This window comes from Canis lupus, chromosome 22 (assembly GCF_003254725.2).
Source record: "Canis lupus dingo isolate Sandy chromosome 22, ASM325472v2, whole genome shotgun sequence".
Taxonomy (NCBI): domain Eukaryota; kingdom Metazoa; phylum Chordata; class Mammalia; order Carnivora; family Canidae; genus Canis; species Canis lupus.
Window position 1 is genome coordinate 27,157,286 of NC_064264.1, and position 26,904 is coordinate 27,184,189.

The 26,904-nt window shown below is 35.3% G+C and overlaps 1 protein-coding gene across 10 annotated transcripts in view; it reads left to right on the top strand.

Moving 5' to 3' along the window:
* PIBF1 (progesterone immunomodulatory binding factor 1) overlaps nucleotides 1–26,904 on the top strand; it is a 190,376-nt gene that overhangs the window by 147,808 nt on the left and 15,664 nt on the right. For 4 of the 10 annotated variants that reach the window (XM_025441073.3, XM_025441072.3, XM_025441074.3 and 1 more), the window contains 2 exons: nucleotides 6,581–6,711; nucleotides 14,076–14,160. The exons of 1 other annotated variant lie outside the window; for it this stretch is intronic. In XM_025441073.3, the coding sequence (XP_025296858.1) occupies nucleotides 6,581–6,711; nucleotides 14,076–14,160 (216 nt within the window). Of the gene's footprint in view, nucleotides 1–6,580; nucleotides 6,712–12,875; nucleotides 13,044–14,075; nucleotides 14,161–15,857; nucleotides 16,594–26,904 lie in introns of those variants that run through there. 5 more of the 10 variants (XR_003133931.3, XM_025441075.3, XR_004808297.2 and 2 more) reach the window with 5 other exon arrangements.

The following is a 26,904-nucleotide window of genomic DNA, read 5'->3' on the forward strand; positions in this document are numbered from 1 at the left end:
CTCCTGATCTATGGCATGACATTTTGGATGCTATAGATAATCTAGAAATTCTTGCTTGATGACACCATTCTCCCTCAGATGTCTTATCTTCTTACAACCCTGCAGTGTAGGTGTCCCTCAAATGTCTGCCGCTTTGCTCTATACTTACACCTCACTAGTGATTCTCAAATGTTAGTGACTGTAAGAATCACCAAAGATTCTTGTTTAAAATATAGGTTTCTAGATCCTGCCCTTAGAGATTGTGACTAAGTAGGTCTGGAATGAAACCCATGAATCTGCATTTTTAACTCCCTCTTCCTGTGACTCTAATAAAAGTGATGTATGACCACACTTGGAAAAAAAATCATCCTCTCCAGTCCTGAGTATTCTGTGACTTATGAGTAGATAGTCCATCACATCCAAGCTGATTATTCTGAAATATTTAATGTCCTACTCAAGAATTTTGTCTTACCTATTATTTTTCCTTTTATTTTGTTAATATCTCCTTATTACCATACTTTGATAATCTCAGGATCAGAGCAGGACTGATAATCAACTAGCATGCACTTGCTTTTGGTTATTAAAATAAGAAAATATTTGGGGGTGCCAGGGTGGCTTAGTTGGTCAAGTGTCCAGCTCTTGGTTTCATTCCAGGTCATGATCTCCTCGCGTCCTGGGAACAAGCCCTGCATTGGGCTCCACACTCAGTAGAGTCTACTTGTCCCTCTCCTTCCCGCCCACCCTGCCACCCCCCACTACTTGCCCTTGTTCCCATGTGCTCTTTCTCTCTCTCAAATAAATAAATAAAATCTTTTTAAAAATAAACAAGAAAGTATTTGTGAGAATACTGTACATAGCTGTTGTCCTAAGTCCCTGCATGTCATTTCTGTCTGTCTGGTGCCTCCTAAAATCCCCCAGATCTCCTCACCATCTACCAACAAAGAAGTAATACCTGGGATTACAGAGTTTCTCCATGCACCTGCTCCAGTGCAAAGCTGGCATCTTAATTGGTTGAATTGTATCAGTTAAATATCACTCCTGTTAAATATGATGAGATTATTAACCACTGAGCCACAGGATAAGAAAGTGGTTTTAATGGGAAGGATGGTAAGTTCAGGATATAAGATGAATTATGTGCAGTAGAGTTAAACCTGGTAAAAGTTGGATGGAGTGGCCTGCAGCAAGTCCAAGATCACAAAAGCTATGCTTTCTAAATTTTTGACTGATTATCAGAATCTGAGACTAGCCTTGAGAAATTCTGATTCATTGGAACTGGGCTGGGACCCAGAAATCACTGTTTTTTAACTGTTTTCACCAGTGATCTGATGATTTAACTAGATTTGACAACTGCTCCTATAGGTTGAGAACACAGAGAATTAGTACCAAAGTGTTGCACCATATTGGACCTCAAATAGGCATTTTACATTCCAAGGTACAATCAAAAAGATTAGATAAGGATATGTGGAATTTTCTTCAAAAACTACCACCTACTAGAAAGTATCACTTGTATATATCTTATGCACAGAAACTAATTCAATGTTAAATTCTATTCAACAGAATGCATTTTGTCCCTGGCAAGAGCTCCATTTCTAGGAGTTTCTTTAAAAATAAACTCTACAAGGAAAAAAATCCCACATTTAGTAGAAACACAACAAAATGTGGTCACCTTTATATACTTTTTTTTTTAATTTTAAGAGAAAATATATTATTTTAGATTATCATCCAAGAGTTAATTAAAATTTGAGTTGAAATATATAATTATACTTTAATCAGGTGTTGCGTTTCTCTGAATCATATGCACAATTTATTGAAACAAAGGCGGAATAACAATTCTATAAAATGTTGTGTCATGGGTTTACTCCTGAGTCATTTATTACGTATATGATTCTTGAGTCACTAATTACTAAGGCTTTCCTATAAGGAAAAGATTACTAACAATAGGCAAAGTGAGTGATTGTGTAACTTTTTGAATACTAATTATTATAGTTACAGAAAGACTTTTGTAAGCCATGTTGGAGGAATTAAATTCTGTCGAATTATAATTATTTCAAAAATAGATATTAGCATCACTTTTCATTGACAAACATCTATTTTTCATGAGGAATTAAATTTGGAGATTTAAAAGCTTAACAAATTCATAAAGAAATATGTTCTTAAAACTGACAGCACTGTAGTTGTTCTTAATGTCCAGAAAGGGAAGAGTTTGTAGGCTATATATTAGAGATACCTTTTGAAAGTAAGGCTTCTGGGGCCCTTAATTTTGTTTATAATAGTAAAACCTAACCTGTGTAATTGCTGTGATGAAAAAAGTGGAACTAAAATAATTAAGACTAATGACTGCTGTTATACTTTTTATGCAACTGAATTTAGATCTGATAAGTTTCAAACATAGCTCATTCTAGGCTACAGCTAACTACAATTTGTAATGCCCTTAGTGCTTCCCTGATGTTGCTCACCAGCCCCCGGCCCCACCCCCCCATCCCTCTCCGGACTATTCTGCACTTTGAAACACAAAGCAACTTGTCAGTTCAGTTTATTCAGTTAAGGTCAGTTCCGTGAAAACAAAGTCGAGGCAATTGTTTGATTTAATTGACTAGTGAAACTGGTTATACAGGTAAGTAGAACTTAGTTTTATTTTTGTCCAGCTGCATATTTGAATGTTCATAAAATAACTAAGTAGACTAAGTAATAAGATTCCAGTGACATTGTAATAGATTTAAAAGAATGACTACCAAAGGAAGGAAAAAGGACACTAAAACCCAAACTATAGAAAATATTCATGGTATTTTTTTTTCTTTATAGCTTTGCTTTACTGTAATGAATCATGTCCAAAAAATGAAGTCGTCTTTTCTTTCACTATTCATTTCCTTTTCTTTGAGGAATTTTTTTTTCCCTGTGCTAATGTAACCAAAAGGAAATTTTCTAATATAATTCATTTGAGCTATTTAAATAACTTTTACAAAGTAGTCCTCAATCTGCAAGCAGATATTCTCTGACAGCTAGCTGGTCAACCACTTTGACTTTTTCTCCCTTACCCACTTGGATCTCATGGCTGATCATTTTAACGATGATTGTTTCTGCCTTAGATTCTTTCTGCCTTCCACTGTACCTTCCACTGTACCCATATTACTCTTCTCTAAACCTTCAGCTTCTAAGCTGCTAGTCACTCATTTCTTTTATGTGAATAGAAAACCAAAATATTGCAATACTAAAACAAATTATATGTTTAAATCTTAATAAAAAATATAAATCCTGTAAATATAATTCACTTGAGAAAAAAATATAAATCATTTCTTGTTCCAGAAAAAGAGCAAATCTTTAGGGACTATGAAGGAAAGAGGAAAAAATATTTAAATATATAAAGGGCTAGAATTTTATTATCAAAGAACATTTAAAGTCATAACGTAGGAATTTTATAGTATTTTTGTTCTATGTAATAAAATACTCTCTTCCCCATACCTCACACTTATAATAGATATCCACCACTTTTGTAGTCATTGTTCAGTTTTTGCATATCCAACTTTAGAATACTTTTTCTGGAACTCATTAGGTACCAAATATGGGCCTGCTGATAGTGACAGTGCTGTGTTTAGTCCTCTACTAACCTATGTTTTACATTTGCTTAGGAAAACAGCAAACACAATAAACAAAAAAACTAAGATTGGTTGGATATATAAGTTAATTAAGTCCTTAAGGAAAGAATTTTGGTCTTCATATATCAAGTGCATTACATAGTCCTTAACCTTAGTGCAACTTCTGTCTGAAAAAAAATTCACAAAGAAAACATTAAAGAAAAATAATTAATTTTGAAGTCTGTTGCAATATTATACTAGTCAAAAATGGATAACGTCCTAAATGTTTATTACTATAAGCAATGTAATTATGGTACATTAGCTTCCTAGACAGTTTTGTAACCATTAAAATCATAAATTAAGGTACTCTGAGAGCTTGGAAAAATAATTATATTAGGTAAAGGCATAATATAAAATTGTGTATAATATACTAGCAATGAGCAATCCAAAAGGAAATTAAGAAAACAATTCCACTTATGATAGCATCAAAAAGTATGAAATGTTTAGGAATAAATTTATCAAATAGAAGAAAGATTTGTACACTGCAAACTACAAAATATTGCTGAAGAAATTCAGAAAGACCTAATAAATGGAAAGATATCCCATGTTCATGGATTAGAAGACTTAATATTGTTAAGATGACAATACTGCCCAAAACAGTTTAAAGCTTCCATGCACTCCCTATCAGAATCCCAAGAGCATTTTTTTGCAAAAAATAAAAAAACTCAGCCTAAAATTCAGATACAATCTCAAGGGACCCTGAATGGCTAAAAATCTCGAAAAAGAAAAAGTTAGAGAATTCACACTTCCAAATTCTAAAATTTACTACAAAGATAGTCAAAACAATGATGTACTAGCAAAAGAATAGGTAGAGAAGACAGAGTAAAATAGAGTCTGGAAGTAAACCTTCACATCTACAGTAAATGATTTTTCAACAAGATTGCTAAGACCATTCAATGAAAAAAAGTCTTTTGGACAAATGGTGATGGTAAAACTGGATTATCTCCATGTAAGACATTGAAATTGAACCCATACCTTATACTATATACAAAAAATAATTCCAAGTGGATCAAAGACCTAAATTTCAGAGCTAGGAAAATAAAACTCATAGAAGAAAACATTGGAGAAAATCTTCATGATCTTGGGTTTGGCAATTGTTTCTTAAAAAGGACCTCAAAAGTATAGAGAACAAATGAAAAAATAGGTAAGTTGGACTTCATCAAAATTAAAGACTTTTGTGATCAAAAGATAGAAGAGAGTAAAAAGAGAACCCACAGAATGAGAGAAAGTATTTACAAATCATATCTCTAATAAGAGTTTAATATCCAGAATGTAAAAGAACTACTCAACAAAAAAAAAAGCAGACAACCTAATTAAAATATAGGCAAAGGACTTACAGATATTTCTACAAAGAAGATATACTACAGCCAATAGCCAGTAGGCACATGAAATAACAGTATTGGTGAGGATGTGGAGAAAGTAGAACCAAGTGCATTGTTAATAGGAATGTAAAATGATGCAGCCACTGTAGAAAACAGTTGACAGTTCCTCAAAAAGTTAAATATAGAAAAAATGTTTTTTTAATTTTTTAAAAAGCTAAATGTAAATTACCATATGACTTGACAGTTTCACTCCACTCCTTTGGGCAGATACCCAAAGGAATTGAAAATGGAAACTCAAACATATTTATTTATACACCACTATTTGTAGCAACATCACTTACAATAGCCAAAAAGTGAAAACCACCCAAATATTCATCAAGAGATGAATAAATAAACAAATGCGCTATAAACACACAGTGGAATATTATATAGCTATAGAAAGGGATAAAGTTCTGATACATGGTACACCATGGATGAATCTTAAAAACAGTACATTGGTGAAATAAGCAGACACAAAATAACAAATATTATATGATTCCCTTTATATATCTAGAATAGGCAAATTCATACAGATAGGTAGTAGAATAGAGATTTCCAGTAGCTTGGCGGGGGAGGGGGGTGTTTTTACTTAATGGATACTTCTGTTAGGATTGATAAAAAATATTCCAGAAATAGATACTAGTGATGCTTCCACAACATCGTGAATGTACTTAATGGCCTCTGAGTGTTAACCTGTAAAATCGTTAACATTGTAAATTTTATATTATTTATATTTTAACTACAATTTTTTTTAAATGTCATTATACATAATGATTTAGCTACAATTCACCAATTTTACAAAGATAGAGAGGTACATGGGTGGCTCAGTCAGTTAATAGTCTGCCTTCAGCTCAAGTCATGATCCCAGAGTCCTGGGATCAAGCCCCACATACCTGGCTCCTTGCTCAGCAGGGAGCTTGTTCTCTCTCTTTCTCTGTCAAATAAATAAAATCTTAAAAAAAAAATAAAAAAAGGAAAGAAATATGAAGACATGAGGAAAATGGTAAATTGTAATGTCTTTATGTTATTTTGAATAGAAATAAAGCTCAAAAGATTTTTATTCTTAGCTAATGGATACTTATTAAAAGGAGATAGGGCAGCCCAGGTGGCTCAGTGGTTTAGCACACACCTGAGTGGCTCAGTGGTTGAGCGTCTGCCTTCAGCCCAGGGCCTGATCCTGGAGATCTGGGATCGAGTCCCACGTCGGGCTCCCTGCATGGAGCCTGCTTCTCCCTCTGCCTGTGTCTCTGCCTCTGTGTGTGTGTGTGTGTGTGTGTGTGTGTGTGTGTCATGAATAAATAAATAAAATCTTTAAAAAATTAAAAAAATAAAAGGAGATAAAATTCTTGTTACATATCTTCCCACACCAACAAATGGCAAAACAGGTAACCCATCCCTAAAACTCATATTTTATTTAAAATTTTTTCTTTCCTATTTATGTATTACTTGTTATTATAAAGAATACTTATATTGGTTAGTAATTTTTAAACTTTCAAAGTTACACAGGAAAAGCTTTTCTGAGTAATTGATGTAAGGGAGTTTGGGTGTACTGTATCTATGCTACAGTGTAAAATTTTTAAGGTTTTCATGAAATCTGTTTTTCTTTAGCTTGACAGGGCCAATTCTCTGTTAAACCAGACTCAGCAACCTTACAGATATCTCATTGAATCAGTGCGTCAAAGAGATTCTAAGATTGATTCGCTGAAGGAGTGTATTACACAACTTGAGAAAGATGTCAGGTAAATCATCTATATAAATCTTTTATTCGAATAATAAAGGCAATGTAAAGAACTTAATTCATGAATTAAGTTTGTAGATTGTGAAGAAAAAGAATTTAAATATAAACATGGTCTTAAATGTAATTTATCTTAGAGAAACTAGGTCACATCACATTAGGTGTTCACCTTCCACCTTATGATCGGAAGTCTTAGCCTGGAAATAACAATGCTACTTAATAATAAAGCACTTTACCCACCCTAGGACATAAGCAGCTCTCCTGTCCTTGTTTCCCTTGATTTCATTAACAGAATGGGCCCAAACTCGCTCCCCAGAGATCAAGACCTGAGCTGAGATCAAGAGCCAGACACTTAACCAACTGAGCCACCCAGGCATCCCAAAAATAACTTTCTTTTAAGATTTATTTTTTTGAGAGAGAACGTGGGGGAAAGGAGGTGCAGAAGGAGGATACATCAGGATCATTTAGGGGACTTTGTAGGAAGTATAAATTCCTGGGCCCTCTTTACAGAGATAATTTGTTTGTTTGTTTGTTTTTTAAGATTTATTTATTTATTTGAGAGAGAGTGACCTTAAAGACTTGCTCCATTTAATAATCATTCAAATTCTTTACCTGTTCATCTGTATAATCATTTTAGTCTTTTTAAGTTGAGGTAAAAGAATAGTGTTATACAGAAAGAAATTTTAACTCCTGGATGGTTAGTTATTATTGGATTTTAAGATTGTTGGAATAATTTAAATAAATTATTAACTGATTCATAAATGGAGAAGCAGAGAATTATATGGGAATAGAAATTGTAAAATGAAGGAATTGGAAAACAGTGAGGATAAAATAGTTATTAAATGCAGATTTCCTAAGTTATATAGCCAAAAGTATAAAACCACTGGTAGTTACTCTAACATATGAGTAGGTGTTCTTTTTGATGAATCAGAATAATTCTTGTTTCTACCCCACCAAAGTAATTGGTCCAAAACTTTACTCCTGATCTTTAATTGCAGGATGATATGATAAAATAATTTTAAATCACATTTATGCTTTAAAATGTCAATATAAATAACTATTTCTGGATTGATTTAAGTAATTCTTATGTAAATTGCTATTGGGAACAATAGAAATTATGTTTTATCACTCACTGGGCACTTGGTTATCTTAAGGAAAGTGAGGAAAGAACTCTAAATAGAACTTTTTCTTCTTATGTTATATATTTCTTCCTATATTCTTTTTGAAGTTTTGTATAGAATCTCCTTTTACCTTTTTAATCTTGGAGTGGGAACATAAAAGTCCTATGGAAAAATTACCTTTCACAGTCACCTTTAAATAAGTTTATTTGAATATTTATTTTACTAAAAATTAAGAGCTGAAAGTATTTAATATAGAGGAAAAAAATAGCTATAGAAGGAAACTATTAATACGAACAAGTTCAGCCCTAGAGAAATTAAACAACTTGCTATCTAAAAGCAAGTTGGGTCAAAATTTGAATCCAGATCTGTCTGCTTTCTGATTCTATACTCTTCACCATTAACATTATTAACACCATTAACACCATAACATGTTATACAGCCTCCCTATGTTCTGTTCTGAATAAGGGATAATTTTTCATTAATATAATTAAGGGAGAGAAGCAAAAAATAAATAAAATAGTATAGAAGAGTGATTAAAGGTGGAGCTTTCATGAATTGATCATTGTTGAAGCCAGGTGATGGATACGTGTGGCTTTGTTATATTTTCTCTCTTCTTTCCAAATATTCCAAATAAAGTTGTTTTGTTTTGTTTTGTTTTTAATTTATTTATGATAGTCACACACAGAGAGAGAGAGAGGCAGAGACACAGGCAGAGGGAGAAGCAGGCTCCATGCACCGGGAACCCGACGTGGGATTTGATCCCGGGTCTCCAGGATCGCGCCCTGGGCCAAAGGCAGGCGCCAAACCGCTGCGCCACCCAGGGATCCCAATAAAGTTGTTTTTAAAAAATATTTTTAAAAGGGAGTATAGGCTCTATAGATACGTCGCATGGGTTCAAATCTAGTTCAGTACTTAGTTTTGAATTGGAACCAATCAATTAAACAAACTCTCTAAACCTCCATTGTCCTTGGGATGCCTGAGTAGTTCAGTCGATTAAGCATCTACTTTAGGCTCAGGTCATGTTACCAGAGCGATGGTTGAGCTCCAAGTCCTCCTCCCCCAAGTTGCTCTCCCTGGCTTCTCCCGCTCTCTTTGCCCCTCCCCCTTCCTCCCCCTCCCCCTGCTTGTGTTCTCTCTCACTCTCTTTCAAATAAATAAACAAAATCTTTTTTAAAAATTTTAAAATTAAAAAAATAAACCTCCACTGGCCAGTAGAACTTTCTGTAATAGTAAAAATACTCCATATGTGCACTGTCCAGTATGGTAGCCACTACCCATATGAAGAACTAATTTTTTTATTTTAATTAAATAAATTTTAATTTTAATTGCCACCTGTGGCCAGTTAATGGCTGTGTTATTGGACATGACACCAATTAGTAATCATAGAAACTATGTCAATTATGAAATTAACTATAAAAATATTTTTGTGCTAAAATCTGAGTCCCTTAAAGCTGTCTATGTTTCATAAATTTACTGTATAAATATTTTAATAAATTCTGAACTAGTATTTCATAGGACATGAAACTTGCTCCTAATTGAAACAGCTACCTTCTAATGTGAAAAATTAAGATGCTTTCAGCAGTTTAAATATGGCCCTTGAGATGCTGTTAAATGTGCCCCCATGACATGAATAAACTACCATAAAAAACAGCCCAGTCAGTAAGTCTGACCCAGCAGTCTGTCCACCATCACTATTATTCTGAGCTGATGACATTTTACATGTAGGGGAATTATCCTGGGCTCTGAATGCACATCACCCTGGTTTCTTTGTCATGGCAAATGTGCCTGTAAAATAGAGATATTAGCATGAACTCAAGGGTTAGATGGAAAAATTAAATGAAAGAACATATATAAAGCTTCTGGCACGAGAAGCTCAGTAAATATTACTTCCCTTCCTTTTGTCCTTCATTAATTTGAAATCTAAACATCAAATAACCCATTCAAAATGATTACTTAAAAAGGCCTATTCCTTTTTGCTAGCTGTTGATTTTAATTGGAAGGAATATTTACATGAATTGGTTATTTTTTAAGCTGAAGTATAGTTGACATGCCATATTAATTTCAGGTGTACAACAGAGGGATTAAACATTTATATATGTTATGAAATGCTTACCATGGTATAGTTACCATCTGTCACCGTACAAACTTATAACAGTGTTATTGACTGTATTCCCCATGCTGTACCTTTCATCCCCATGATGTATTTATTTTATAGCTGGAAGTTTGAACAACTTAATCCCCTTCACCTATTTTGTCCAAACTCCAGCCCCCTCCCCTCTGGCAACCACTAGCTGTTTTTATTAATCTTTCTGTTTTGTTTTGTTCGTTTGTTTTGTTCTGTAGATTCCACATGTAAGTGAAATCCTGCAGAATTTGTCATTCTATGACATTTCATTTAGTATAATGCCCTCTAGGTTCATCCATGTTATTGCAAATGGCAAGATTTCATTCTTTTTTATAGGAGACTAATATTCCCGTGTGTGTGTGTGTGTGTGTGCGCGTGTGTGTGTACACTACATCTTCTTTTTCTTTTTTTTTTTTTTAATTTATGATAGTCACACAGGGAGAGAGAGAGGCAGAGACACAGGCAGAGGGAGAAGCAGGCTCCATGCACCAGGGAGCCCGACGTGGGATTCGATCCCGGGTCTCCAGGATCGCGCCCCGGGCCAAAGGCAGGCGCCAAACCGCTGCGCCACCCAGGGATCCCTACATCTTCTTTATTCATCCATCCATAGTTGCCTTTTTGTTTTGTTGCTGATTTCCTTTGCTATCTCAAAGCTTTTTAGTTTGATATCATCCCAGTTATTTATGTCTATTTTTGCTGCCCTTACCTGAGGTGATAGATCCAAAAAACTAATCACTAAGACCAATGTCCAGGAGTTTATTGCCTATGTTTTCTTTTAGGGTTTTATGGTCTTAGTTAAATGGCTTCTTTTTAAAATATGTCTCTAGCTTATACAATAAAACTCTTTAAGGAACTGAATAATTTTATCATTTTCTTAGAAAATGAAACAGTGCCACTATACCACACCCACAGCTTGCAAATCTAGCTATTTATATTCAATGTCTAGAAAGGTTAGAGTAAATATGTACTAAAATGAAATGATAATAAACACATTAAAAGCTAACATTTGAGATATCACTATTAACTACTTTAAATTCCCCTATCATTAAAGTAATAATCCATTCTAAAAGTAGTACTGTTAAACTCTCCTCTACCAAACCACAGGAGACAATCTGGGTTATATAGTTTGATCTATGGCTCAGAACTGAAGGAAGCATGGAAAGAGAATAATTAGCATAAATTTCTTTTCCCCATTGTCAATTCTCAGTTTATTCTTAACCAGTAGTTTAAGAAGAAAAGACTACTTAGCCTTGTAAGGCTAAGCCAAGGTATATTGATCCAGGAAGTTAAAGAACAGTATATCAGGAATATGTTTTCATATAGCAGGTGACACAGAGCCATAAACATGAATTTCTGAGTAATAATTAACAGTGAATTGAACAGTTATGGGTGTAATATACCATTCATGAAAGATGTGCTTATAAGGAGATTTGTTTTGTAGTTGCTTGAGTCACGCATGGGAGCTTTGTATTTTTAAGGTAAATTTTCACCACTGTTATGAAATGTGTCTTATAGAAACTAAACTTTGATTGAGTAATTACATACATAGAAGAATACAGAGTATAATAATCATTATATTCAGTTTTAGAGACCCATGTGTTGAAGATAGTCTCCCTTGTGGTTTAAGAGTATATTATACAGAAGGCTGAGACTTTGAAAATATATACCCAAATATCATCAGAGGAGTCTGTACTGTTTGTGATAAACCCACGTCTTGCAGGTAGAACACAGTTGCTCTGTGAACCAATTTACCCACTTTTTATTCTATATTAAATAGTTATTTTTGCTATTTAAATATGGAATAGGGCAGCCCAGGTGGCTCAGCGGTTTAGTGCCACTTTCAGCCCAGACAGGGCCTGATCCTGGGGACCCGGGATTGAGTCCCATGTCGGGCTCCCTGCATGGAGCCTGTTTCTCTCTCTGCCTGTGTCTCTGCCTCTCTCTCTCTCTCTCTCTCTCTCTCTCATGAATAAATAAATAAAATCTTAAAATAAATAAATAAATATGGAATACTTTCAGGATGCCTGGGTGGCTCAGTGGTTGAGCATCTGCCTTTGGCTCGGGGTGTGATCCTGGAGTCCTGGGATGGAGTCCCACATTGGCTTCCTGCATGGAACATGCTTCTCCCTCTGCCTGTGTGGCTGTGTGTGTGTGTGTGTGTGTGTGTGTGTGTGTGTGTGTCTTTCATGAATGAATAAATAAATCTTAAATAAAATAAATTTTTTTTAAATTGGAATACTTCCTTTATTCTGGAAAAAAATTAAACACTACACATAAAGCATTTCTAACAAATTATCCAGGTAAAATCCTTGGTTACATCAACGTTCCATTCCTAATGCATACATTTTATTTAAGGGCCTGTTGGTATTTGAGAGAAAGAGTGTGGGTGTGTGTTCATTTGTGTGTTTGTGTGTATGTACTGCTTGTGTTTGTTTATATAGTATGTGTATGTAACATACACGAACATTAACATATACATGCATATGAGCATTAACACATTTCTGTTCCTCGAAAAATCCTATTCCAATGTTACTGGATGTTTAATTTTGAAAAATATTTCATATTCAAGATGATTCTAGCTAAAGATAGATTTGAATTCTATAGTTACAGAAACATCTGATCTTTACCATGCTTTGGAGGACTCTGGCAGAATGTAGCACTCAGTTACCTTTATATCATTTAGTTCTTTTCAACTCCAAGGCTCTGTAGGATCTCTGATGCCTAATTCTGAATTCTTCTGCTGAGCATCTAAGCTGTGTGGCATTTAATTACTGTTTTTCTGTGATACATGTTTTTCATCTCAATTAGTAATACCATGTAGCATGTATGTTGCATTTTATACGTTCAATTCTTTATTTAATCATTATTAGGTAATTCATATATCCCTTTGACATACATGAGTATTGTTTTCCACTTTTACAGATGTGAAAACTGAGGCTTAGTAGGGTGGTGTGTGTTGTGCTTTTATACCACACACTTGAGTCAGTGGCACAGTTGGAAACAGAAGTCAAAATTGCATCTTATCTTTCTCTCAGAGGACAAACTATGGTGCTTCCTTGGGGAAGTTCAGTTACTAGGAAAAAGGAGAATGTGAGTTTTTCCCTCTTAAGTGCTTGGAATTACCAGTTTTTTCAGATCACCCACTACTATTCCTTGAATAGTAAAAAAAACTTGTGACTAATATTTTAAAAATTGGTGGCTTTCCATTTTCTTAAAGGATAATCTTACCTATCCAGCAAAATAATTCTAATTTTACCCTCACAGATTTTGTTTTGATATTTATGAAATTATGTTGTTTTAATTCATTGTTGCTTTTCTTAATTCTTGATGTGGTGCTGAGTAGATTCATTTCAGTGGCTTTCAAAGAGCATTTCATTTAATAATTCCAATTAATTTTTATACATTGAATAATAAAACTCCAGAAAATACAGAAAAGACCTCAAATATTTATCTTTTAAAATATTAATATGAAAAAAAAAAAATTAATATGTTCTACTTAGGCTTCTCACCCTTTCCAATCAGAAGATAGATTTTATCAAAGGCAAATTCACAATGCAAAATTAGAAATTAAAGATTGAACTAAGAATTTGGGGACAAAAATTGTTTTCCCAAATTTAGCACAAACTGAATATCTCATTCATTTATCTAGCTTAGTTACATGTACCTGGTAATTTAGTGTGTGGTAAATTTTTAAATGTTACTTTTAGTTCTAAGGGTAAATGTTTTAATTTGATTTCCTGTGTCTTGAGTTTTAATATCTTGCCCAAACATACTTTTTACCTTTATATAAATCCCATTTCATCTTTTCTACATTTCAGGAGTGAGTAGTCCTCTTTAAAATACTAATTTTATGCTCCTACTAGGCAGGAAAGAATTCTCTGAAAGCATCTCATCTATACTGCCAAATGATCATTAAAAGAAAAAGTCTTCTTAGAAAATAGTTAGCTGTTGATTAAATCAAACATTATAGTGGCTGATCTGATATCTTTATGGACTATAAATTTAATTTCTCTTTAATTCAGGCCATCAGCTTTGTCTTTAGCCTTTTGCTATTTACTGTTTCTTAGTTAAATTTATGCCAATATGATGGCTTTAAACCTTGATCGGCTTTTTTTTTTTCAGCAATTTAAATAAAGAAAAGTCAGCTTTACTACAGATGAAGAATCAAATGGCATTAGATTTAGAACAACTTCTAAATCATCGTGAGGTACTTTTTCCATTTTGTCATAATTTTTACTTTATGCTTTTTCAGAGTCCATGTTGCATTAAGATTGCTGGATTCCAGTTGTCCATGTACATTAATGATTTCTCATGTTTATGTCTCACTGTGATCTGGTCCTTTATATTGAACATGTGATATACTTTATTATTCTTTATGAATTAATGATACTTTATTCTTTGGGTTAATTCTTATTCTTGGAATGCCCCTTCTTGTTGACCTCTTTTGCCTGTTCAGTCTCTGTCATTGGATTTCCCCATTATTTAATAATTATGTTTTACCTCTCTATCGCACTAGACAGTAAATTTCTTTAGTGTACTTTGTCTTATTCATCACTGTATTGCCTGTATACTATATGTATGCCAAGAGCCCATAAAATATTTTTTGTTGTTCTTCTCCAAAACTCTTAGAGCTAATATAAATTCCTCATTTTATAAAAGGAGAAAGGAGTTTCAAGTGGCTTGTCCAAAGCCAGTTAATAACTAAGAGATAACCCCATTTTTCTTATTTTTTTGAGTCAGATGTATTGAAATGCAATATACATACAGTAAAATTCATGCCCTGTTTACTATACATTTCTGTGATTTTTGGCTAATACACCCACTTGTGTAACCATCACCATAGACAATATATAAAATAGTTTCATCACTTCAGAAAATACCTTCATGCCCCTTTTATATTGACCCTTTCTCCACCTACAGTCCTCCCAACTACTGATCCGTTTTCTATCCCTGTAGTTTTGCCTTTTCCGGCAAAAGGTATTCCATTTTCCCAGAATGTTGTATAAATGAAATGATCAGTCTTTTCAGACTAACTTTTTTCATTTACTATAAAAAAAGATTCATCCATGTTGTTGCAAATATTAGTCATTTATTCCTTTTTGTTGCTGAGGAATATTCTATTGTATGGACATACCAGAGTTTGTTAATCCATTTACCAGTTGATGGACATTTGAGTTGTTTTCATTTGGAGGCGTCTATAAGTAATAACGATGCTATAAATGATCATGTATGTGTTTTGGTAAATGTAAGTTTCCCTTTCTCTTGGTATATACCCCAGGAGCAGGATTTCTGGGTCTTTTGGAAAGTGTATGTTTGACCTTATAAGCAACTGCCAAACTATTTTCCAAAGTGACTGTACCTTTTGCATTCCCATCAGCAACGAATAAGTGTTCCAGTTGCTCTGCATCCTCTCCAACAGTTGGTATTGTGAAGCCTAGTTTTTTAATCCAGTGCATTTTTTCCACTGAACTATCAGTGCCTTGTCTTGGCCATGTTTTTACCATTTTGTTATCCTAACAGAGAAAGAAATGCTCAGAACAGATGATTGGTTTATGAGTATGCTGAAGACATTGTTTCCTTGTCTGGGAAAGACATAACAGATATTTGGGAAGAAATTATTGGAAGGATATTATTGAGAGAGATGAACTGGGGAATATTCCTGGAAGCAGTTCAAAGCAGTTCCCTAGAAATGGTGTCAAGGGAATTGCAGGATTTTCTCTGTCTTAGAAATGGCCTTTGGAGTAGTTCTCTAATAGGTATATTTTCCATCATGGGTGAAAGGAATAAGGCGTCCCTGACTAGATTTCAGAGGTGACTTTTGCATAGGTAACTAGATCTACCAACAGGTTGTACAGAGTAGGAAGAGTTTCTCTAAAAATATTTATTCTTTTTTCTGACTTCCAGGCCTTATCTGTTACCACTTGTGTTCTAAGATTCCACCTTCAAATAATTGTTCTTCACTGTGGAAGAAGCCTGATTCATTCACTATGTGGATTTTCACAAATGTTTAAAAAATTGAATATTTAGGAAATAATAACACAGGGGTGCTTGGGTGGCTCAGTTGGTTAGGTCTCCAACTCTTGATTTATGCTCAGCGTATGAGATTCAGCCTTGCATCAGTCTCCATGTTCAACATGAAGCCTGCATAAGATTCTCTTTCTCACTCTTCCTCTGCCCCTCCCCACTTCACTCATGTGCACACACTCTCTCGAGCACGTGCTCTCTCTCAGAGAGATGCAGATATCCATTCAGCCATACCAACTTTTTTTCATAAAGCTTCATACAAGTATTCTTTTGGAATGACAATTCTCATTTGTTTTTAGAAGATTATACTAGACCATGAAAAATATGTGAACAACTTTATGTATTTTGTACATCCTGCTCGGGATCACATTATTCATGAATCCAAATAAAAATTAAAAGTTCTATTTAGTGGGTTGAGATTTGTATAAGTTTACAAGGAAATATGTTTAAACATAGAAATTAAATACTAGCAAGATGAAACTACACTATGGCATCAGTGAAATTTGCATGGATTCATATCTAATTGTCAGTTAATTTTCATGCATTCAGTAGTATCTTCATTTTGACAATTATATTTTAATAATCCAACACTGTGATTTTTCTTAATGCCAGACATCTAAAGAAAAGAAGCTTTTTTCTTTTCAAAGCAAAATGAAAATTAAAGTTTAATAAAGCAAACTTGATACAAATTTTTCATTTTTTTTGGCAGCCCAGGTGGCTCAGCGGTTTGGCGCTGCCTTCGGCCTGGGGCATGATCCTAGGGACCTAGGATCGAGTCCCAAGTTGGGCTCCTTGCATGGGGCCTGCTTCTCCCTCTGCCTGCATCTGTGCTTCTGACTCTGTGTGTGTCTCTCATGAATGGATGAATAAAATCTTTAAAAAATTTTTTTTCATTTTTTTTCCAAGAAACCATGTAATGCCAACTTAAAGTGTGTAGATGCAAAATCAAGTGTAAAAACTGCTTAGTTGAGAGAACAGCAGGTAACCCAAGGGTAATGCTTGACTATCCACTTAAAAATTTACCTGATAAAACAGAGAGTCAGGGCACCTGGGTGGCTTAGTCAGTTAAGGATCTGACTTTTGCTCAGGGCATGATCTCAGAGTTCTGGGACTGAGCCCTGCATCGGGTGCTGCACTCAGCAGGGAGTCGGCTTGTCCCTCTGCCCCTCCCCACCACTCATTTTCTCTTTCTCTCTCTCTCTCTCTCTCTCTCTCTCTCTCTCTCCCCCCCCCCCCCCTTCTGAAACACTTTTTAAAGGCCAGGGAATGCCTGCGTGGCTCAGTGGTTGAGTATCTGCCTTTGACTCAGGTTGTGATTCCCGGGGTCCCGAGATCGAGTCCCACGTCAGGCTCCCTGCGAGGAGCCTGCTTCTCCCTCTGCCTGTGTCTCTGCCTGTGTATCTGTCTCTGTCTCCGTGTCTCTCATGAATAAATAAATAAAATCTTTTTAAAAAAATATTTTTTTTAAGGGGGATATACCTGGATGGCTTAGTCAGTTAAGTGTCTGCCTTTGGCTCCATGATCCCAGGTCCTGGGATTGAGCTCTGCCTTGTCTCCCTGCTCAGCAGGAAGCCTACTTCTCTCTCTCCCTGTACCCCACCCCCTACTTGTGCGCTCACTCTCTTTCTTTCAAATAAATAAAATCTTAAAAAAAAAAAACAGAGTCTGCGGGATTGATTTATCCATTTTATGGCTCTGAGAGTCAAGTACTTAAAATAACCAATAAATAACAGTCGGATAAGAATACCTCTGATAAATAGAATTTTTTTGAAAGTGAAAAATCAGGGCTGAGACTAAGGTGAGGCAAGCAAGGCACGTAGGGCACAAAATGTAGGAGGTGCCCACTCTCATAGTCATGCACAGTACACGTGAGAGCTTGTCCCACACTAGGCAGGACCCTGGGAAAATTGTCTAATATGAGTCACTGCTTTAATCAGCTAAATTTTCTGAGTTTATATCCATATGTGATCAAATGCACATTTTAAATTTTTCACTGGACACCTCTGGTCTAACTTTTTAAGTAGTGTCAATTAGTTCCAATAAGACTTTCTAGATGGTCACGTAATATGAAATAAGAACATCCACTCATTTACATAGTTATCAAGTATGTGTTAAATAAAAAAGAAAACAGATGAGATTATTCTAGGTTGACAATTCTAGGACATTGGGGCATGACCATAAAGGGTTTTTATTTTCTATATTAATGTTAGATCTAAAGTATTTTTTTTAAGATTGTATTTATTTATTCATGAGAGACACAGAGAGAGAGGTAGAGACATAGGCAGAGGAAGAAGCAGGCTCCCTGTGGGAAGCCCGATGTGGGACTTGATCCTGGGATTCCAGTATCACACCCTGAGCCCTGAGCGGAAGGCAGATGCTCAACCAATGAGCCACCCAGGCGTCCCAGATCAAAATTATTTGCTTTAAAAATTCCTAAGCTAAATGTCACAGAGTTAAATCTCATTGTCCCCACTTTTACAGATGAATCTGAGGCTGATAAGAGTTAAGGAACTCAACCATGATTATATATTTACTGTCAAAACTAAAAGCAAATACTTTTTTTTTTCTGAAACAAAAGTTTATGATCTTTTCCTTAGTCCCATTTAGACAAAAATCTCATGATGAATTACTGCTTGCATTAGTTCCAGGAAAATTTTTTCCTCCGTAGATGAAGTTATATTCTTTCTTTTTGTCAGAAAGTGAAAACTATGTAATTTAATGTGTTTCCTTTTTGTCTTAGTTGCCAAAAAACTCAGAGCTGAATATCTTATCCAGGTGTTATAATCTCTCTTTTTCCTCTTTCTCTTTTGATGCTTCAGAGTAACTCTTTTTGATTTCCTTTAAGTGGGTTGTGACCTTTTTTTTTTTTTTGGCTGCGATCTTTTTTTTTTTTTTTAATTTTTATTTATTTTATGATAGTCACACACAGAGAGAGAGAGAGAGAGGCAGAGACACAGGCAGAAGGAGAAGCAGGCTCCATGCACCGGGAGCCCGACATGGGATTCAATCCCGGGTCTCCGAGATCGCGCCCTGGGCCAAAGGCAGGCGCCAAACCGCTACGCCACCCAGGGATCCAGGTTGCAATCTTTTTTACCCTTAAATGTCTTCACTTATGCTAAGACCTCTTAGTTATAAAAATATAAAATAATATAATCTTAAATAATGAGGTTAAAAGGAGATAAAGGAAAAGATCAACTGATAGGATCTCATCTTGAATTATAGTAGCGAGGCTTCAAGTTAAACATTCAGTTTTGAATATAAGAAATGTAATTCCTGAGCATGTCTTCTTTCTTATTGAGTATACCTCTCAGGAATCTTCTTACGTGGCTTTCATTTTTCATCCCTTTTTATCCACTCATCTTCACCTTTTGAAACAAGATATCCTGATTTGGAAATTCTAATTCTGCTTTTCTGTGTATATATTTCATCATAAAATATAAGCCCTTAGAATATAAGTTTTCAAGAGTAGGAAAAGCATCTTTAATCAGCCAAATGTTTCATAGAATACTGTGCATAATTTTAAGATGTTGATATAAAGCCCTTTTGTGATTTCTTTTGTAGCTGTATTAAGGGTGGTGGTAAGAGCCCCAATTAGGAAACTATTCCAGTATTTCAGTGAGTGATGGTGGTATCTTAAACCAGACTGGTATAATGGTGTCCCACAAGAATGGGCTAATTTGAAGCCTGTTTAGAAAGTAGAATCATGGGGCTTGGTGATTGGATCCAGGGAATGTTGAAGAGCAGAGATACAAGAATTGATGCCTGGAGTTTTGGCTTGTGTCGTGGGTTTATGGTGGTGCTGCAAAGCACATGGGACAAATAGATTTGGAGAAGAAAGCTCAAGAAAATATCTAAGTGGATATATCCAGTAAAGAAGGTGCTTTATATATGGAAGGGATTAAATGAATTGGTAAATGAACTACGTAGAGTGAGAGCAGAAAAAGGCCTAGGCCAAAATCTTGAAGAGCACCAACATTTAAGGGAGAGGCAGAGGAAAAAGTGTGTACACAAATTAGAAGGTGGGGTAACCAGAGAGATGGCAGGAACATCAGAAAGACAGTAGAATCTGACCAGTGACAATGGGCTGTCAAGGGGCCAAGTCAAACAAAGATAAAAAAAAAAAAAAAGCATCGGTTGAATTTTAGTAAGATGGTACAGCAGTTTCAGTGGAGCTAAAAAGCAGACCACAGTGAATTGATGAATGAGCAGAAGTTGAAAAGTGGTCTAGGAAAAATAGGCAATCTTTAAGATATTTAAATCAGAATATAGGATGATGGGAAGGAGGGAGAACATGAGATCAAGGACTTTTACCTCCCACAGCTAGAGAGTTTAAATGGTGATAGGAGCCAGGTAGAGACATTATAGGTACAAACAAGAGAAGATAATCAATTTCCCAGCAGAGTGTTGGAGAAGGAAGAGATCTAGAGCACAGTGATGGGATTTAACTTTAAACAGGAGGGGCACCTTTTCCATTTTGAAGATAGAAATAAAGATTATGTTAAGATAAAAGTTGAGTTCAGGGCAGCCTGGGTGGCTCAGCGGTTTAGCGCTGCCTTCAGCCCAGGGTGTAATCCTGGGGACCTGGGATCGAGTCCCATGTCAGGCTCCCTGCATAGAGACTGCTTCTCCCTCTGCCTGTGTCTCTGCCTCTGTGTGTGTGTGTGTGTGTGTGTGTGTGTGATGAATAAATAAATAAATAAAATCCTAAAAAAAGAAAAGATAAAAGTGAGTTTGTAGGTTTGGTTGTAAGAATTCAGGTAGTTTCCATCCAATGGCTGTGCTCTAATGGCAAGAGATGTGCTAGTGTCAGAATTTTGAGGAAAATAGAATTTTGAAATAACTACACAGTAAATGAGAAATATATATTATGAAAATATTAGGGGTGCCTGGGTGGCTCAGTGGTTGAGCACCTGCCTTCAGCTCAGGGTGTGATCCTGGGTCTGCAGATCAAGTCCCACATCCGGCTCCCTGCAGGGAGCCTGCTTCTTCCTCTGCCTATGTCTCTGCCTCTCTTTCTGTGTCTCTCATGAACAAATAAATACAATCTTTTAAAAAAATATATTAGATAATTGCCAAGTTGAAACACCATGTGTTTATAGTAGTACCATTCTGCACAATTTATCTCTAGTAGTGTGTAGCATGCTAGGTATAAACATGGAGAAGATGGACATCTGGATTGGTCCAGAATTGCATTCTACCTTCTAGTGTACATGCGTATATATATGTTCAAGTCTCTTCTTAAATTTTAAGGTTGGAATAACCTTTATATTCTTTATGTCACCTACATTTTGAAATACTGTGGGAAAAGCCAGTCAGACAAGATGAGTTCATAATCACAGCTCTGCTTCTTGATAGCTATAGATTCTTGTGACGATAAGTTAACCCCTTAAACTCAGTTTCCTCAGTGTAAAGGCAATGTTTCCCTTATATGATTGTATGGGAATTAAAAACTGTAGTAACATTCCTAGAATGTAATAGGCATATAACTCAATGAATGTGGTTCCTTTTTCTCTTTTCCTTCTGTTCCAAAAGTCAATTCAAATGGTATGTGTTCTTTGAAGTTCTCTTTAGCTCCACAAAGAAAAATTTAACCTTTTTTTCTACATTTTTCCAATAATTTTTTAGATATTTCTATTAATGTTCACATTATTATATACCATAATTATGCATATGACTTAGCCAGAAAAGTGCTTCATTTTTCCTAGTAAATTAGCCGTTAGCACAGTATTTAGCACATAATAATAAGTACTTAGTTGAATGTTTGTTTATGGTCCTTTACAGTCTTCAATTATAATTGTACTTGAAACTGTCAAATAGAACAAATAGAAAGCTTTAGAAACTAGCCTTCAATATATCCTCATCCTCTTCCTGCCCATAGTAAAGCACACTCTGACAACTGCTATCATTTTAACTGAAGAAGCTCTCCTACACCCAAGAACAATTTCAGAGATTTATCTAAAAGTAGCCACTAGGAAGTCGTATCTGTAAAGTTTGTCTAGAATAAAGCTACTCCTAAAACCCTGGATGTGGTATCTGTACCCACAAGCAAACTTTGGGGATATCAAGCCTCTCAAAAATGATACATATTTGTGGAAGATATCTAAGACCTGAGATTCTTCTACCTTTTCACTTACTGCTTCTACCAATACTATCTTTCAGGGCTTACTGGCATTTCAGTTAGTATTTAACCAGAATTAACTAGCCACTCCTTACTAAGGTACCTAGAATATGCAAAGCCCCATACTTGCCTGAATGGTGGACTCCCATTAGCCCAGATAATTTGCCTCTTACTGCAGTATGTATCACTTAACAAAAAGAAAACGAACCTGCAGTTAACCAGGTTTCCTAAAAGTGAAGTCACAGTATAATTATCATTCTTTTATGGTATGTTTATGTTCCGGGATTCTAACTTGTATGTTCTTTGTGATTTCTCGGAAAGTTTCAGGGACATTTCAGCACCACAAGTGCCCCTTAGGCAATCCACTTCATAAAGGGTTCAAACAAATTACATATTTCTATATGTATGTCATTCCTTTTGGTTCATACTTCACTGTTTTGACATTTTCTTAAGGATACCTTTTTACATGTTTTTCTTATATACCTGTGTAGTTAAATTTTACATCAACATGACTAAAAAAATACTGAGTGCTTAAGTTAATTTTTGTTAGATATAATAATTTCTCAGATTCATACATTTCTCCATGATGCTCTTCCACTTAAAATTTTTTATTTAGTAGGTTTTAGTGAATATTTCTTTTTAAGATTATTTGTTTATTTGAAAGAGAGAGAGAGAGAGAGACCACTCACATGGGTTTAAAAGTTAAAATATGCCAGAACTAAACCTATTATATATCAGTAATAATATCTTGAGTTTTTATAGCTTCTTTCTTCCAAAATGTTTAAAACATTTAAGTCTTACAGGAACCCTATGATGGTCATTTCACAGAAAGAGCAGCTGAATCTCAGTTATCCATCTTAAGGAATGTTAACTCTCCTCAATTTTGAGTTGCATAAAAGACACACGAATTTCTCTTAGGTTGTACTCTGTGGACCTCTATGTTTATGTGGACTTGTACAGAACTTAGTAAAACGAGGTTAAATTATTTTCATAAGTATTTTGACTGCTTTAATCTTTTTCATCATCTTTAAAATTACAAATATCCTTGTATCTTGCAAGTAAAACTCTTATGTGAAGCAATATAATGTCTCATCATAAAAATATTTTACCTGTGTATATATGCTATCTTAACTTTTTTCTCATCACACTTTCATATCTCTTAGGTATCATATAGGCCTGCTATTCTCTAGTTTTTTGAATATGTATTTTAGAATGAAATATGTATTTTTCCCACTATATTTTAGAAGTTTGGCATATTTTCTTTTAAATAGTACATTTCTCTAACCTTTTTTTTTTATCAGTAAGGAAAAAGTAAAGACCTCTTGCTGTCATTTCTATCCATGTGTTTTTATAATTCTCTTAGAATTGTAACAGTTTATAACAAACCAAACAATTATAGAACATGAGACACACAAAACTGCAAAGCTATAAATAAAAATAAGTCTCTGGAAATGTATGGTGGCCAGGAGGGATGAGATAATTATGATCATAATCCTGTCAGGTTCCATATTGGCAGTATTTTGATAGAAACTTAAGTCACTGATCACGTCTCAGGGAACTAACACTGAGAGAAGGCTAGGAATAAAACATGGAGAAAGTACAGGTACAGGAGTCAGCTACACTCTGGAAACCAGTCCTCAGAGTAGAACACAGTGTTCAGAGCCTGAAGTCAATGATGGAAATCAGCTGGAGTATCCATCAAAACCTATCAGATTATACTGAGATAGTAAAGGCCAGAAATTGGACAGCAACTAGAAGAATACTGTTACAGAGGAAGAGCAGGACACCAAGAGAGCTTGAGTACCAGAAGGCAGAGAAGTCAGAAGTCCAAAGGAGACCATCCAGCAATCAGAGGAGATAAAGGGTGTGTACAAGGCAATCAGAACAGAATCAGAGTGCCCACACTTCTGTTATGTCAATGATGTCAGTGATTTCAACTCGGGGCCTACTTATTGTGTTAATTCTAGCTTCCTCTACCTGGATCGCTGTTGAGCATGACCTTATGATTATATCCAAATTCAGGAAAGAATGTACTAGGTGATTAGTTATGTCCCTTAGGCTATGACAGCACAGTTGTGTCTCATTCATGTATATACTTGAGCTCTTGCTAAGCTTTCTTTTTTTTTTCTTTTCCTTGCTAAGCTTTCAATCACAGATAAGGTATGGTTTCAAAAATGTGAATGTCATCTTAAATACATTAGAATATGAAGTAAATAGGCTTTATTCTGCTCTGGCCAAGACTTCTTTCTTTGTTCTGTTCTAGACCCCAAACTTTTCAATAGTAGAAGGTAATCTGAGGAAAACAATCAGGGTGGTGAAAGAATTCAAGAATTATTTTTACATAGAAAAGGAATGAATGAACTGGGGGTGTTTACAGAAGAAATGATTTAGAGGGGGATCCCTGGGTGGCTCAGTGGTTTAGTGCCTGCCTTTGGCCCAGGGCGCTATCCTGGAGTCCCGGGATCAAGTCCCGCGTCGGGCTCCTGGCATGGAGTCTGCTTCTCCCTCTGCCTGTGTCTCTGCCTCTCTCTATGTCTATCATGAATGAATGAATGAATGAATGAATAAATAAATAAATAAATAAATAAATAAATAAATAAATAAATATTTTTTTAAAAATGAAATGATTTAGAGAGTTTTAAGAAATTCAAAGTAAACGTGTGAAAGAGATAGTAATAGACTTGTTATACATGTCTCCAAAGGCTAGAATTAAAACCTAAGAGTACACATTAAAAGGAGACACGTTTTGTTTTGTTTGGCTTTGTTTTTTGTTGTTGTTGTTATTGCTGTTGTTTTGTTTTGATTAGAGGGTGGGTTAAGTAACTTGAAGATCCCTTCCAAATCTGAAATTGTGTGATTGTGTGCATATGTGTGTATGTGTATGAAAGCCTTTGATAGAAGATACATGCACTATTATATAAATAATGACAGCTTTGAACCCAGGACGACCTGCATTTGAAAACTGGTTTCACTTACTAGTAACTAATGAACTTGGTTAAATTTCTTAAAACATCATAAGCTTATTTCTTCATCTTCAAAATTGAAGTAATATTTACCTCTTGGTATTTGGAAAAGGATTAATTTTTTTTAAAACATTTATTTGAGTGAGAGAGAGACTACAGAGGGGGAGAGGCAGAAGGAGAGGGAGAGGGAGTCTTAAGCAGACTCCACACTGAGCACAGAGCCTGACATGGGGCTTAATCTCATGACCCTGAAACCAAGAGTCGGGCACCCAACCAACTACACCGCCCAGGCACCTCTAGAAGAGGATTAAATTATTATGTAAAATACTTAACACAAGGTCTAGCACACAGTAGATGGACAGTGAATGTTAGCTCTTGCCCACTCTCTTCCTCTCTCCACACCTAAAAACTTTATATTCTCCCTATGATCCAAAGGGACAACCCCAGGGAAAGGTTCCCTACTAATAGGAACAAGTATTTAGACAGTAGGGACAGAGAACAGCGATTTGCAGTTGTAGATACTGATACTATTCTTTAACAGTTCTGCCATACAAAATCTGCTTTGTCCCTTGTTTAGAGTATAGTGGCATTGACATTCAAGGTATATTTTAACTTCCTCAAAACCATGTATTAAAAATCTCTACTAACGTATTTGTAAGTGAAATAATCTGAGTTCTGAAATCTGCTTTAGAATATTTTTTAAAAACTGGTAAGGAAATAGATAAAACACTGTTGACAGAACAATCTGGCAGTTCCTCAAACAACTAAACATAGAGTTAACCATATGACCCAGCAGTCCACCTCTAGGTTTGTACCCAAGAGAAATGAAACATGTCCGCACAGAAACTTACGCATGCATGTTTATAGCAGCATTATTCACAATAGCCAAGAAGTGGAAACAACCCAAATGTCCATCAGCTGATGAATGGATAAACAAAATATGGTATAGCCGTACAGTAGAGTATTATTTGGCCATAAAAAGAAATGAAGTACTGATATATGTTACAACATGGACGAATCTTGAAAACATTATGCTAAGTGAAAGAAGCTAGTAACAAAATTATATGACCACATATATTATGATTCCATTCATATGAGACATCTAGAACAGGGAAATCTATACAGGCAGAAAGTACATTAGCTGTTGCTTAGGGGTGGGAAGGTGAGAGTAAGGGGATTGAGGAGTGACTCCTAAGGAATCCAGGTTTCTTTTGAGGTAATAAAAAAGTTTTAAAATTGACTGTGGTGATGTGCACATATCCATGGATATACTAAAAACCATTGAATTACACACTTTAAATGAATGACTGTATGGTTGTGAATTATATCTCATTAAAGCTAGTTTAAGGGATCCCTGGGTGGCGCAGCGGTTTGGCGCCTGCCTTTGGCCCAGGGCGCGATCCTGGAGACCCGGGATCGAATCCCACGTCGGGCTTCCGGTGCATGGAGCCTGCTTCTCCCTCTGCCTGTGTCTCTGCCTCTCTCTCTCTCTCTCTCACTGTGTGCCTATCATAAATAAATAAAAAATTAAAAAAAAAAAAAAAAAGCTAGTTTAAAAAACAATATTGGCAAAATGTTTGTCATTGTTACAATTAAGTAGTAGAACTGAAGAGTTTCATATATTCTTTGTAAATTGGAAAATTTCCATAATAAAATGTTTTTTAAATACCCTTTCAGATAAAGTTTAAATATCCAAAATATGTATGTACTTGATTTAAAACAAGGTTGGTTTTTACCTTGTGTTTACCGCAAGTGGGAAAGATGCACAGAATTATCTGACTTGTTAGCTGTGATACATTATTATTCCTATGTAAAAACACTTACATTTGACCTTCAGTAGAGCACA